This window comes from Cinclus cinclus, chromosome 15, assembly GCF_963662255.1.
Source record: "Cinclus cinclus chromosome 15, bCinCin1.1, whole genome shotgun sequence".
NCBI classification, from domain to species: domain Eukaryota; kingdom Metazoa; phylum Chordata; class Aves; order Passeriformes; family Cinclidae; genus Cinclus; species Cinclus cinclus.
In genome coordinates this window covers 12,775,201-12,788,105 of record NC_085060.1, presented here as the reverse complement: position 1 = coordinate 12,788,105, position 12,905 = coordinate 12,775,201, and the positions used below count along the sequence as shown (strand labels likewise).

Here is a 12,905-nt window from a genome sequence, read left to right as displayed (position 1 = left end):
AGCTCAGGAACAACTGTGTTCCTCCTTGTCCCACCCCCTGCAACAGGAAGGATCAAACAGAAGTAGCAGTAGTAGTCTTACCCTCTTTTCATTTTGGTGAAGTCAACTGCTACAAGTCTATATGAAAGTGCTTTTTCATTCAAGTATCTGCTGTATCGCCTAATGAAGGTAGACATATCATAGCCTAAAAGTAAAGCATTTGTAAATTAGAAATTATAAAGGGATACAGTTCTTCAGTTCTTTTCAAGAACTCTTCTCCTACTAGCCTATTTAATGTCAGCTTGCATAAAAAGTCCTTCCTAGGCACCTTGCAGGATCTTAACATATGATGTTAGTTTCTTCCCAAATTGCTAAAATTAGGAAAGCATTTGTTGCAATTATGAAAATAAACACCTAAACACATTAAAATATTAGACAAGAACTAAGCATAAAAGATTAGGCAGGCACCAAGCAGTTCTTAAGATGTTCTTAAAATTAGAATAAAAATGTATTCCTAGTAAAATGATGAAGAGTTTGGTAACTTATCCACCATCCCTCAAAACCCACGTAAAAACCTAAAAATGTGTTCTATCACTAGTGAGTAAAAGACTTATCAGAGATTTGAAAAAGTTCTCTCTATTCATACAGCACATCCTAGTTATCATTCCATGCACCTTAACAGTAAATATTTACTCCTGAGGCTTTAAAATGCAACAACAAAAATCATTATTGTACTGATAATTCATCAGGTTTATTCTAATGAGCATCAAGAGCTCACTTTGTAAAATTTACAGCTGCGTGTGCAGTCCTACATAGATTACAAACAGATTTCTAGCATTCACCTAGGTAACTCTCAATCTCACTTGACCTGTGTCTTCATTCTTGGCTGGACATTCTTTGGTGTCTCACAAAATAAAAATCAAAACACTCTTACATTTAAATTTCATTTAGCTCCTAGCGTGCACCACACATGCACCATCACAGAGCAAAAAAATGAGTAGTTATTTCCTTCAGTGAAAGATCCTTACCCTGCATGGCACTTTTGTCCAGGTAGTTATTTAAGTTGAACAAAGTGTTCCGTGATGCAAGATACTGGATAAAGCGCTGTTGGTGAAGAAAAAGTTGAGAGTGTAATTGTTGTGAGAGTCACAACACTAGCATATGACAAGCAAACTACACTCACCTTGTAACTGTTTCTAGTAACCTCTATCTACAATAGAAATTAGTTAAAAGGGAAAAATTGAGAGGAAAACCTGAAAATACTTACTAGCAAAGCCTCTGAAGTCCTAAACTAGATTTGGCAAAAATATAAATTTAAACTAAACAAAGAGACATCACTGCTCATGAATAAAGTACTAATACTAAAATATCAATAAACCTAAAGGAAGCTGCTTAGTTAACTTTGTACTTTAGAACAGAAAAGCTGGAAAACACAAAAGAAAAATACTACTAGCATTATCCAAGCTCCTGGAATTTGACCTAGCTCAGCTGCTGTAGTGTGAAGAGCACACTATGTTTTATGGGTTATTTCAATCAAGTTCACAGAGTTTTGCAGAGAGGAGGAACACCAAGCTTCTTTCACAGCAGTTTAATGACTTGGAAAGCACTTTTAAGAATTGTCATTTCAATGTTACTGGTGGTTAACAATTATTTCTTAGGTCAATGACCACACACAGGTTCAGGGCTGTCACCTGACCAAAGTTTAGCTTTTAACATAAGGCTTGTGCAAGAGAGGCTGCATTTCTAACTCCGTATTATTGACTAGGAAGCTTTTAATAAACTGAGATAAAATAACTTAAGTGAACTAAATGCAGTAGAACAATGTTTAAGAGGAATGTTAATACCAACAACATATGAAGACTCTGCCCATTAGATAATGTCTTGCAAGATCAAATATTCTAGTCACCATACTCCTCTCCCCTTTAGCAAGTATTCTTATCTATTATTAGGTTGGCTGCACATTTATGGAGTGCTGACAAGACTCTTCTGCTGTGCTCTTACTGATAAGCACTACCCTAATGAAATAAAGTTCATCAGAAGTTTTTAAGCCTTTATTCTAGAAAGGTCATTCATTATTCCCTCACAGACCAACCCAGATATCTGCAGGTAAATTGCAAATGCTGATATACCTTGGTATTGAAATAATGCGGGAATATTTTCTTTCCTCTGGACAAATACTTTAGAGCCATCAGCAGAGGAAAAACAAAATCTTTGAAAAACTCACGTACATGTCTAATGCTTTACAGATTGAGAAAAAATTTAAAAGCTGTCAAGTAGGCTTTAACAGAATGAATCATGTCTTACCTCATTTCCATACATCATGAGGTGGTGTGTTGTAATTAGAGCTTTGAACACTACAACCCAGCTACTGTTTGCAGTTCTCTCAAAGAGTGTATCTGCCAACTGTGGAATATTCACATTCATTTCATTTGTGCACTGTATTAGATCTAAACCAAAGGGGAAAAAAAAATCAAAGCATTACAATGAGTTACATGCTCAGAGGATCAACATGTTATTTTTGTGGTTTTTATACTGAGAATTCATACTGGAAGCATTACCTTCAGTTCTTTGTTTAAGAAATAATTGAGCTCCTTTACTCTGCTTTCTCAGATTTACTACGTTTTACTAAAACACTCCAAGTATGAACTTCAAAGGCATTTCAATAATTTTACGGAGTCCCAATATCTCATGAACAAATAACCTGTTCCACTAAAATAGAGCCCAAATTAGCCTCTGAAAGCCAGTGTGAGCAACCTTCTGGATGCTCAATGCCTGAGGCTACTCAATCTAACAAAAAACCACGAAAATCTGAGAAGCAAAGAAAAGCTGAGACATCCCAATCTCATTAGATCAACAGGCAGCACAACTGCCACTCTGACCTAGGCCCAGTACCCACACACGATGGCAAATGAGATGCTACAAATCTGTAAAATATGCCTCTTTTCTTTAAGAATTAAGAGCAAGAATTTGCACCCATCCACCCTTCCCCTTAGCTTAAAAACACCTGGTCACAAGTCTACTGAGTATTTTGTGATGGACCATTGGTAGATCTCAGGCTTTCACATAAAAAAGCTTTTTGTGTCCTAGACCGACAACAAACTCAATAGTAGAACATTAACTTGGGAGGTCAGAGACAGAGAGGTTCAAGGCTCTGCTGGGGATTTAGTACAAAACCAGAACAGGCTCCAGCAGACACATGGGAAGAGCGCTTGCCTGAGAAGGCTAAAGAAGGTACCTGCTGAGAAAAGAGCAGAGAACTGAATCCAGGACTACTCTAAACCCCCTCAAGACATGCACATCAGACATTAACCCTCTCTCTGTGCTAAATTTGGCTCAGGTGTGATCAATGTACACTCTAAGGAGTGGTCAAGGACAGTAAAACAAACAGCTGGTTTGAAAAGCTTCCTTTGTGGCCTCTCATTTAAGCTGAGCCTGTGAGCAGGCCATTGGTAGCAGAGCCCATTGCTGTTTGTGCAGCTCGTCTGGATAAGGACCTGAAGAAGGGCAGGTGCCTGGGAAGAAACTGAGTTCCAAAATGTTGGCACGGTGAAACAGCCAACTGCTCTGCCTTAGCAGTGGCATGGAGAGGACAGACTGTGTCATCATAAGCACTTTAAACAGCAACTTAGAGCTCTTACATTGATAATTTAGGACAAAATATTTCACAGAAATATGGCACTTAAAATTTGTATCTTTCTAGTATAGAAAGTATATTACAGATTATTATATTACAGAGTATATTATTATATTACAGAGTACATTACAGATTGACCTTAACTAAAGACTGGTTTATTAAGAAGTCCTTTGATTAAGGATTGCTGTTTAAAATAGTTTAATAGCCAGAGTAGCTTTGACAGAGTAAAGAATTTTAGTATCTCAAGGTAAAAAGCTATAAAATGCAAGTTATAATAAGTTACTAATTTCATTCAGATATCAGATTTCCAAAATACATACAAAACATGTAAACTGGAATGAAAACTTTAATTCTTACTAGCAACACACAAAAATGCTGAAATAACTGCACAAAAAAAAGAGCACCAGAAAGAAGCTTAAAGTAAGCTATACATCAAAACCTTACTGCTGATTAGTATTCTTGTATATTGAGTATGCTTCAATTATTTACAAATATGAACTTTCTCAAAACTCAAATAATCTGTTAGCTACTGCCTCCTACTCATGGTTATATCATCATCAGATGCTCTGTCAAATTAAGAAATACTTTAACCTAGAAGTCCAAACAGTCTATAGGCAATTTTTGCCCCATATAATGAAGCAAGTCCCAATCCCAGAATTTATACATAGAAAAATATTACATTAAAATTCAACAGCCTCATCAATTGAATGAGGATTTTGTTGTGATATTTCTAAGCAGTTCTCTCAAAACACACTAGGGCAACTAAGTCTTCCTAAATCAAATCAGTTTATAATCAAGTATTATAGAAATACATGGGAAATACTGAGCAGTATCTAAGAGCAGCAGCTGATGTATTGTACCCTGCACAGAAATGCTACAGGACTATTACAAGTCCTACTCTCAGTTAATAAAAACCAACAAAATCCCAACCAACGAAAAATCTCAAACTCTTTCAAGAGCAATACCTATAAAACTAGGTAACAGTTAAAGAAATTCCATTGTCTGCTGAGGTCAAAGACCACACAGCCTATCAAAAATATTAATTCAGCACAAAGTCCTTTTGCTTCACATAACCAGTAAGCAAGTCACACTTTTTACTGAAGATTTTTCAATATTAAATATGCTTATTAAATAACAGATGAAACTCAGAAGGAAGATCCAGGTTAAAAACCAAAATCTTGCTGCTCTTCAGTCAAGCTAGCACAACTATTTTCATTTGTATTTTGCCAGCGCTCTGCAGAGAGATTTCTGTCCTGTCACCTTCCCTCAAACCAAGGTCTCCCAGCAGATGTTCCAGCAGACCTCAAGAGATGCTAACACTGGGAAACCCTTTGCACATTTTAATGTCTGCAATTGAGTGTTCTTACAGTGCTGCTGGGGGCACAATGTGACAGGAATCCTGCTGTTAGCACCTGCATGCAGTGCTCTAACTGAGCTCTCCTTAAGCCCCACATCCATAAAACAAGTTTTGGCTTATGCCAGAATAAAGGTTTACTTCCATGAGGAGTCATGCACATGTCTTCTGTCAAGTGTCAGTAACAGAGTGGAGTTGACAGAGCTCTGCTGTATTTAAGAAGCTCTTTTGTTATTGTTTAATTTTCAAGTGTGGGCACTTTTGTGTAAGATAAGTGTCTGTCCATTTCAAAAGGCAACCAAAATGAAATACTTCACATAGGCAGGGCCACTAGGAGTCTAATGCAAGATGTGGCTGAGGTTTGAGGGCCTGAGAGAGCTGCCAGCCCCATGGACTTGAGATATGTGCTGAAGACAACACCCACTTGCTTCCCTGAAGACAATTTTTACAGAGGGTACTCAGCACAGCATGATCTTTGATTCCAAAACCCAAGCACTTAAGTCAGTTACAAATATCAAAGAACACATGCTTAAACAAACAAAATGTCCCTAAAATACTAAACTAAGCAAACAATGTCAGTGCATTTTATAAAGCAAAACTGGACTTTCTTAGGAGCATGTTGCAAAAGCAAGCTTAAAAATAAGGCTACTTCAAGGCTTCAGTAAGGCTGCTTGGAGTAATTTAAAAAATTAAAAAATATTTTACAGCTAGCAATAAAAATGAAGCTGGCATCATATTTTAATTCTGCAATTGAGATACACAAGAAATGCGAGTGCCATTTCTCAAATATTATTCTTCTAAGTCTGCAACAGGAATATCTATATAGAGACAACTGTAGGGATCTATTACAGCTTGTGGCACAGAAAGAAAAGGCTATTTATCTCCATACATTGGAAGTATAATGGAACACATGCACCTGAGAGACTGACAGCTGGGCAACAGTAACATAGATGTTAGCAGTAAAAATTGGAATGAAATGCACAGGGTGAATGATGCTAATTTTCTTATCACAGTACTTATATAAACACAACTCAAAGCATTCTTCCAATTACCCAGAGGAATAATTTCAGCTGCAAGTGAAAATGCAGTGCTATTTCTAGAATGGAATTTAGAAACATGTTAACATCACACAGGGGGAAAAAAAAAAGAAAGAAAAATTGAAATAAATAAATAAATAAATCTAACAGCTTTAAGCCAGAAGACTACCATAGGGGTTTTCAAGCAGCCTGGAAGAGCTCTGGAAATCTTATTGCCTAGTAGAATGCTGAGTATTTCCTTTCCACAATTCATCTGAAATACTGGCACATCGTCTATGAAGTTATACAGCTCTTCAGAGAACAGCATACACAAATCCAGATCTTAAAAACAAAATAAAATATACATATATCAGGTTTTTGGAAAACTTTCAGCCAGGCACCAACAAAAACTGACATACTTTTCAACTTTTAAGTGATAGGAAAACTTGTAACTTTCTTGAGTCAGGAATCAATCTCTTGAGAGCTGTAAATACATAAGACAAAGGCAACCATAATAGTTTAAAATTAATGTATTTCTTCCATTTTGTCACAGGACTGAAACTTCTCTAAGACATGCAAAAATTCAGACCATTTTCATCAGTCCCAGCAGTCATAAAAAAATACATTTTCTTCTAAAAAGGTGCATCATAGATGGCACATTATAAAAATGTAAAATATCAGAGCCACTTCAGCCAACTTTTTCAATGTAACTGAGAAATGCAACCATTTTTGCTGGAAGATTTAAAAGCTAGCACTCCACCGTTACAAACATTGTTATGGCCATGTTTGCTCAGTGCATGTTTGAGAGCAATTTTTAAATTTCAGATATAGAAGAACAGCTAAATCAGAATTTTGAGTTATTTTACCACAAGTAAAAGCAATTCAGCTATTCTGTCCCACTGCCCCACTAAACAAGGATACAGGACAGACAGCCCATAAACTTTTTAAGAAAAGCTATATACAATCCCCATTTATAGATCCCAACAATATTAACTATTTTTTTTCATTCAAGTTAGGTTTCCTCAATTATTGTATTGAAATTTTTCACAGATTCTGAAAGAACTTCAAATTAATGACAGCCACTGGTCTGTGTAAACAGCTCAAGAAAATGCCTTTGTCCTGTACCACAACTTACACACCTCTGCAAGAACCACACTGCATCAGCATTCATTTGAAAGTAAAAGCACTGGTTGCCAAAAGAAAGAATGGCTAGTACCAGAATTATACTGCTGGAATTACCACTTCTTAGAAGGTTTCCAAAGCTTGTATACATATGGGAGTTTTAAGTTTTGATTAGCAACATTAACTACCTTCCCCTCCCCTGCACTTCTTATGTGGACTATATACAAATTAAACAGAATCTTTTTTTCATGACTGTATTAATTTAAAAGTTCAAGCTTCGATTAATTTAGGGGTTTGTTTTTTTTTCCAAGTTTTGATCTACACACAAGTCCACTCTGCCAGTTCCCAGCTTGGCTGCAGCTTTATTTTTTTTTTACTTGTAAATCTTCAGTAATTAGACTCGAGGAGGTTTGCCTCCAAAAATGTAACAGCCCCACTGCTGCAAACCAGACTGTGAAGGCTGAGGAAGTGACAGAACTCACACTAGGAAAGAAGAGACAAGATCTTCTGGTGCACCCCTAAGAGGAACGATCAGCCTCTATATAACATTTTATATTACCTGAAAATACTACACAATACTACAGAAATAGATCTGTTTACTTATTTAGCACACCATGACCTACTTGGTAACTCCCCATGTATGCCCATTGACATTGCTTAGGTTTTGGGGTGGGTTTTTGCAGGTGTTTTTTCACTCTTAAAGTAAAATATGAGTATACTACTCTGCAGTTAGTCAGACAAACTGCAAGACTCTTAAATACTAGTTAAGACACTGTATATGTAACACCTTTCTGTAAAAACCTGCATTGTAATACTACAGTTTTTCTTGCTGAGGAAACTTGGCAATAAGGGAATTTTAAGAATTAATCTGAACAGTGGGCACAAACTGATACTCCTCCACAATCCCTGATAGAACTGCAGACACTCAAAAAATTGTTCCTGGTAAAGCTTTTTCCTGAGCAGCAATTACAAATAATACCAGATGGTGTAGCATTTTGAATGACACACACATGTAGTGACTAGAGTACAACTATCAGAGTTTTACATTAAATCCAAGTTATATTTCCAACTTCATAATGTACTTAAACTGGGAAGCATTTGCAATGTATCTTGGAAAAAACATACTGTAGGTGTTTTTCTTCACCCCCCCCCCCCCAGAGATTACACTATTTCATATCTACCTGCCCATATTTAATACAAGTAAGTCTTATGTACAGCTGAAAAAATAAGAAATGCTACTCAAAGGGCTGCGGATGTTTGAAAAGCAGTGCCTGGGTATGCTCAGTGAAGACAGGATCATATTCATAGGGATTTTTTAACCCCTTACAGACATATTCAATGTTCCATATTTGACATCTTTTTTTTCCTACCCCACCAAAGCATTCCTCTCTTTCAGATACCAAGTGACAACAAAATTTTTGTCTGCCTTAGGCCAAAGTCTGAGCAAATGAATTACACCAGAATACAGAACTCATCTGGCATAGGAGATGGTCAGGAGACTGACAGCTCTGAACAGCCTGGGATCAAAAGCAACTTGTTAGTCAAAAGGCACTCTCGGTTTATGGTATTCTCAAGTTAAGAATTGTTCCATTTTCTTATTTTGTAAGGGTGACTTCTAGCAGATGACATTATTCCAACAAGATTTTCAAACAACATACTACCTCTTTTAGGATTCAGAAGCTTTCAAATTGAGCAAACTACCACCACTTTCTGGCTTCCTGTTATGTTGCTGTTTCTGGACTCAAAGGTTACCTCACTTAACTTGTACCACAGGAAGAACACAAGACCAGAAGAAATAAGGTAACTTTAAAAAGGCATCAAAAAACAAATTATCAGTTACCCAGTTTTAAGGCTTTTCGTTTCAACACGATAGCTGCAATGTTCACTCCTATAGCTGGATGCCACCCATTCAGATCAATAACAAATTAAATATATATTTGGCTGGTTTTAACTGTTTGATCCACACCGAAAGCTCTCACACAAGCCAGTATGAGCAGACCAGTGTCACAGGGTCACACATCCCAACTATCCTCAAACAGAACACTTCTGCCGTGAGCTTGAACCAGCAGCCCCTTTAGTACCATCAACTTCGACGAATTCTGCAAGACTACCAGCCTTTCTTTGAAGAAATCAGCAAAAGGCTTCAAGCCTTTTTTCCTCTCTTTAATGGCAACACACACGCGCTTGTTTCGCTTTTACGAGCTGGAGAATATACGAGATTTGTTCTCTTTTGAGCAGTCAGACAGGAACTCCAATTGCTACTGTTACTAAAGCCTGAAGCGGAGCAACACCACTGATACTTCTGCAGATTTCAGGGGTAACTCTCTGCATCTTTTGTTAGAAAGAGGTTTTAACATACTGTGTTTAAACGTATTAGCGGCAACATAATCAGAAGAAACGCACTGATCAACCTCGCCCTTCCCTTCGCTTTTAATCTTCTATCCTGTTTCGCGAGCCGTAAGACAGAAAACTATGATATTTCCAGAAATATTCCAAATATTTAAAGGCTGTAGTCCACGGGATAAAAGGGAGGACGAAAGAGTACTTCAAAAATTAAATTCTGGCGTGTAACAGTTAGCACACCTTTTCCCCAGGTGCCGGATTAACAAGCCCCACTGTATCCAGAGCACAAGAGCTAAGCAGCTCTCACCGGGAACAGCTAATGAGGTTGAAATATTTTTGCTCCCCGGGCACGACAGGGTATTACAAACCTCACATCTTCCACGTGGAAAGTAAGTTCTGGAGATCGCGCCAGTCAGGTCCACCACCCAGATTTACACGACACCCCCCTCCAGGTGCAAGCAGCCGGCTCTCCCCCGTCCCCCGCCCGCGGCCGGAGGGCCCGGCTGACGGGCTGCCCCGAGCTCGGAGCTCCAACTCCGGGCCCACCCGGCTCCGCCGCCAGCTCCTACTCACAGTCCAGGTGCTTCTTCTTGGGGCCCATCACCTCGTGAGTCGTCGCCTTGCACACAGCCTTGGCGACGGCCGAGCCGGTCACACTGTGCTGCGCCGCCGCGATGCGGTCGGTGATCGACTGCCCCGACATCATCGCCGCGGCCCTGGCGGCGGCTCCGCCGCGGGGCCCCCGCAAGCCGGGGCGGCGACTCCCCCGCGGCCGGGAGCGAGCGCAGGCTCCCGGAGGAAGGGCGCCGGCGGCTCCCTCCGGCGGGAGCGCTCGCCGGGCTCCGCCTCAGCGGCTCCTCTTGGCCGCCGCCGCGGGGGCTGTTCCCACTGCTCTGCAGAGCGGCGGCGATGATCGCTCGGCGCTGCCGCCTCCACCCGCGGGTGTGCCCCGGCTTTCCCTTTCACATTACGCTCACAGACAAAATGGCGGCGGCCGCGGCGTCAGGTGACCGCGCGCCCGCCCCGCTCCCGCCCCGCTGCTGCCGAGCGGAGCCCGGGCCCGGCCGGATCGGGAGCGGGGCCCGGGGCCGGGGCCAGGCCGGATCGGGAGCGGGGCAGGAGCCGAGGCCGCCACCCACGCCGGGCCTCAGGTGTCCGCGGGCGGTCTGGACCCACCCCCGCAGCGCCGAGGCGCTCTGTGACTCGCCGCCCCCAGCACCGCAGAATCACGGAATCAACTTCCATGGAAAAGATCTCTGCGATCATTGACCCCGACCTGTGACCGAACACCACCGTGTCAACCACACCATGGCACTGGCTCCTTTCTTAAACACCTCCAGGGTCGGTAACTCCACCACCTCCCTGGGCAGCCCATTCCAATGCCTAATCACCTTTTATATGAAGAAATTCCTTATATCCAATCTAGACCTCCCCTGCTGCAGCTCGAGATTATAATCTCTTGCCCTGTCGCTATCTGCCCGGGAGAAGAGGCCACTCCCCAGCTGGCTCGAGCCTCCTTTCAGGGAATTGCCCGCCGGCTCTTTGTTTCGCGGGTGGGTGTGAATGGGAAATAAGCCCTGCCGAGCCGTCACGGCGAGTTCGCGGTGGGAGAAGCCCCGGCGGAGGAGCGGGGCCCGTGCTCCGGAGGGGACGAGGGCAATGATCGAGATGAGATCACAGGTCACAATGTTTGGCTTGAAAGGGACCTCAAGCATGGTCTGCTTCCACCTACCTGCCGTGGGCAGGGACATCCGCTAGACGCGGTTACATCAGTTTTTGTGGTTATGAGTTTTCTCCTGCGGATTTTACTTTCAGAAGCAATGTCTTAAAATAAATTAAAAAAAAGAAAAAAAAAAAAAGAGCCCAACCTCCCATGCTGAGCCTGTTTCAAGGGACCCTAGAAGCATTTATGTTGGAAAAGACCTCTGAGCTCATCAAGTCCAACCCTTAACCCGGCACTGCCAAGCCCACCACTAACACCTGGTCACCAATAGTGCCACATTTTATATGTCTTTTAAATTCCTCCAGGGTTGGTAACTCCACCACTGTCCTGTGGAGCCTGTTCCCGGGCTTGACAACCCTTTTGGTGAAGAAATTTTTCATAATATCCAACCTAAAGCTCCCCTGGCACAGCTGGAGGCTAATTGCTCTTGTCCTATCGCCTCTTGCTTGGGGGAAGGGACTGAGCTGCTGCCTGGATGCCGTGGAGCTCTATTCACATGTAGCCAAACCACTGGTGGGTTCTCAAAACCTTTCCAGATACCCATACCCAGCACAGCCCTGTGAGGGCTGCCATGAGGGAAATCCATCCCAGCCAGACCCAGTGACAAAAAAAATGCAGCATCACTATTACTCATCCCAGGCCAATCCACAGAGGAGTATATTTTTAACTTCTGCATTTGTAGTACATATAAGTAGTAATATAGTACATATAGTAGTAATATAAGTGTGAACACTCACACAAACAGAAGACAGAACATAGCAATAGTTATTTTTACTTTGAAGTAAAAATACAAAAAGGAGAGTAAAAAGGAGGCAGTTGAATACAAGCGTTATAAACAAAAATCTAGCAGCTTCTGACAGTCAAGTCGTATTTTAGGGTGCTGATTAAAACTGTATTGCTTACATTATCCCTAAAGTGAAATATTCCATAAATATGTGGGTAGACTGCCACACACTAACTGTCTGCTATTGTCATACACATATATAAGTAATAAAGCAGGAAACACTTGCATTCATAGTACTGTGATTTCACTAGTACATAAAACTTTTGTCTTTTCATAATATTTGTACAATATAGAGGGTGTTTCTTAAGTGCTTCAGCATATTCTTTATTGACTGTGAGATAACCACAGGGAACAAGGACTACTGAAATATCTTCTTACCAACTTGTGATGCGTACTTAAGCCATCTTTATACCCAGCACACAGGTTTATACATTCTCATTAGCTACTATCCCCTGTCCTTTAACAGACACTCCCATACTGTGCTTTTCCTCTACTCCTCCAAATATTCATGAGAACATGCTATAGTGTGAGCCTGTCTTTCAAGATGGGTGGTCAGGACAGGAGAAGCAGCATGCTAAGTTCTTGGGCACCAACACCAGCTTGGTTTGTCATCATCACTGCAGTCACTCAGTTCCTTGTGTAACTCACTCTTTTCCAGCCCAGTTCATTCCTTGCTCCTCCTGTGGTGAGCGCGTAGTGCTCACCTTGGCATCTCTGTGGCTGTGTCCAGAATAGTCCAGTGCCAAGACCTCCCATATCAAAACCCACCACCACCACCCTCTCTTGCAGGGGGATTTAACTTGCTTGATTGCAGCACATTTCACATCCACGAATGATCAGCGTCATGACCTCCATGGTCAGGTGCCCTCCTGGATCATGAACCCTTCTCTATGTTCAGTCTCTCCCTAAGTGTTTCATGGGCCCAGTGAGCTATAAATAGCTTGTGCTTA

General features: G+C 41.3%; 1 protein-coding gene across 2 annotated transcripts in view; it reads right to left on the bottom strand.

The window, feature by feature from the left end:
* The window catches only part of VBP1 (VHL binding protein 1), a 39,124-nt gene extending 28,731 nt beyond the window's left edge, over positions 1-10,393 (bottom strand). The window contains exons 1-4 of one of the 2 annotated variants that reach the window (XM_062502913.1): positions 10,022-10,393; positions 2,284-2,426; positions 1,008-1,083; positions 82-184 (exon numbers count right to left, since the gene is read on the bottom strand). In XM_062502913.1, coding sequence (XP_062358897.1) covers positions 82-184; positions 1,008-1,083; positions 2,284-2,426; positions 10,022-10,154 — 455 coding nt within the window. In that variant the 5' untranslated portion in view covers positions 10,155-10,393. The remainder of the gene's footprint in view (positions 1-81; positions 185-1,007; positions 1,084-2,283; positions 2,427-10,021) is intronic. The other variant, XM_062502915.1, reaches the window with a different exon arrangement.
* Between the last annotated feature and the right edge of the window lie 2,512 nt (positions 10,394-12,905).